Source organism: Melanaphis sacchari, unplaced genomic scaffold (genome assembly GCF_002803265.2).
Source record: "Melanaphis sacchari strain LSU unplaced genomic scaffold, SCAv2.0 Contig7_pilon_pilon, whole genome shotgun sequence".
Lineage (NCBI taxonomy): Eukaryota > Metazoa > Arthropoda > Insecta > Hemiptera > Aphididae > Melanaphis > Melanaphis sacchari.
Window position 1 is genome coordinate 4,874,215 of NW_020271560.1, and position 1,747 is coordinate 4,875,961.

The 1,747-nt window shown below is 58.1% G+C and overlaps 1 protein-coding gene across 1 annotated transcript in view; it reads right to left on the minus strand.

Annotated features, from left to right (window-relative positions):
• LOC112601582 (innexin inx2) overlaps window positions 1–831 on the minus strand; it is a 7,891-nt gene extending 7,060 nt beyond the window's left edge. Inside the window, exon 1 of the mRNA XM_025349281.1 lies at window positions 51–831. Coding sequence (XP_025205066.1) covers window positions 51–279 — 229 coding nt within the window. The 5' untranslated portion in view covers window positions 280–831. The remainder of the gene's footprint in view (window positions 1–50) is intronic.
• Window positions 832–1,747: the final 916 nt, after the last annotated feature.

Genomic DNA, 1,747 nt, shown 5'->3' on the forward strand with positions numbered 1-1,747 from the left:
GACGCCCGGCTGGACGACGTCTTTACCGACGCGGCCACTGATACGGTTGGGTATTGTGAACGTCGAGTATATCCAACAATACGTGTCCATGATGTTGAGCGGCACATCGTCGACAATGCAATCGATCGGGTCACCGATGTACTGGCGGGACGTGACGAGCAACGAGAACGCTACTAGGATGATGACAGTGGCTTTGTAGTGCAACCGGAATATGTTGTTGTCGATGCATACGCTGTCGATTTTCAGCAGCCCCTTGACGGAGCCGAACACGTCGAACATGACGGCGGCGGGCTTAAGTGCGGGTAGTACTCACTAGACGGGAAACACACCGCCGGAAATCGGAAACTCGTCTTCGACGGCAGCGGCGGCGGCAGTCGTCGGGACGAAGAATTAAGGAGAAAACGTTTTCAACCCGGACTCACGTGTGTGACCGGGAACGCGTCATTTGGAGAGGGACGCTACGGAATCGGCCGCGATGTGTGTGCACGTCGATTGTCGGTGCGCGCGGGCGAGCACAAACGCATACGATAATACTATTTGAATCACTACCGAAAGAGGGCGAAAAGAAAACTCGATAAACCAAACGCGGTCACATGGATACAAAAACAAACGTCGGGCGAGCTCGACCGTTTCTCGTGGAATGAATTGCGGCGGCGGGCGGCGGTCTGCGCGTACTGCGCGCGGTGGGGCGACGGCTGTTTGTGCGTGCGCATGCGCGTGCGCGTGAACGTCGACGGCGCGGCGGCGGTGTGTTGCGTTTACGTTGGTGCGTGTGTGCAACCGTGACGACGTACTCGGTAGGTAGGACGATAGGGGAGAGGAGGGCGTCGGGTCAATGGAGTCGGATGGCGCATGCGCGAAACGCCGCTTCGACGGGCCTGCCCGCCGCCGGCTGGTCGCTACTACCCGTACGCGAACGGGTCTCTCCGGCCGCCACTCTCTTTTGTTAACGACGCGTCGTTGTCGCCCGACGACAATACACCGAAGGGAAAAACCGGTTGTGCGGTGGTGCGCTCGGCTCTCTCGATCGTTGTTCCCGTGGCGGCGGCGGCGGCGGGGACGGGCGACCCGATCGCCGCCGAACCGGCACAACATTCCTCGCCCGGCGTGTCGTCTCCGCATCGCCGCCGACCGATTCCGACGACGGCACCGCGGCAGACGGCCGGCCGGCCACCGGTTCGCGAGCGCTAGCGGTCGAGGCGGCGGAACGGCTTCTTCGCTACCCGGCCGCGCCAGGGGTTCCCAACCTGTTCGAGATTCTCTCGTACGAGAAGTAAGTAGGTAGGTACGTTTCGCGTCGACGCCCGTTTCTCCGAGAACATACCGAACATCGGGTTTACCGGGGGGGGGGAGGGGGTTCTACGAATTGGTTCGTAAAACGTAAGCCCATCGTCGGACGTCCGTCGTCGTCACGGACGCCGCGTCTTCCGTCCCGATGTCGATACAATAACGCTCAGAGTTGACGGTCGCCGCGCGTATCGTATTATTATTAGAACGTCGTAAACCTATCTCGCGTCGTTTAGCCCAACCGCCCCATCCCGTTCGTTCCCATCGCCGTCAAGACGTGTTGTTTCGCGTAAGTCTGCACATTTGTGATTTAAATCACTCCAGACCCAACGTCCGCCGTCGTAATCCATCATTTTGTGGTATTTGCCACTCTGGTACCTACGTAATAATATCATTTGTGAAATGTCGCTCGTTGATTAAACGTTCCGAACGAGCACATAATATAAATAATAATATATTT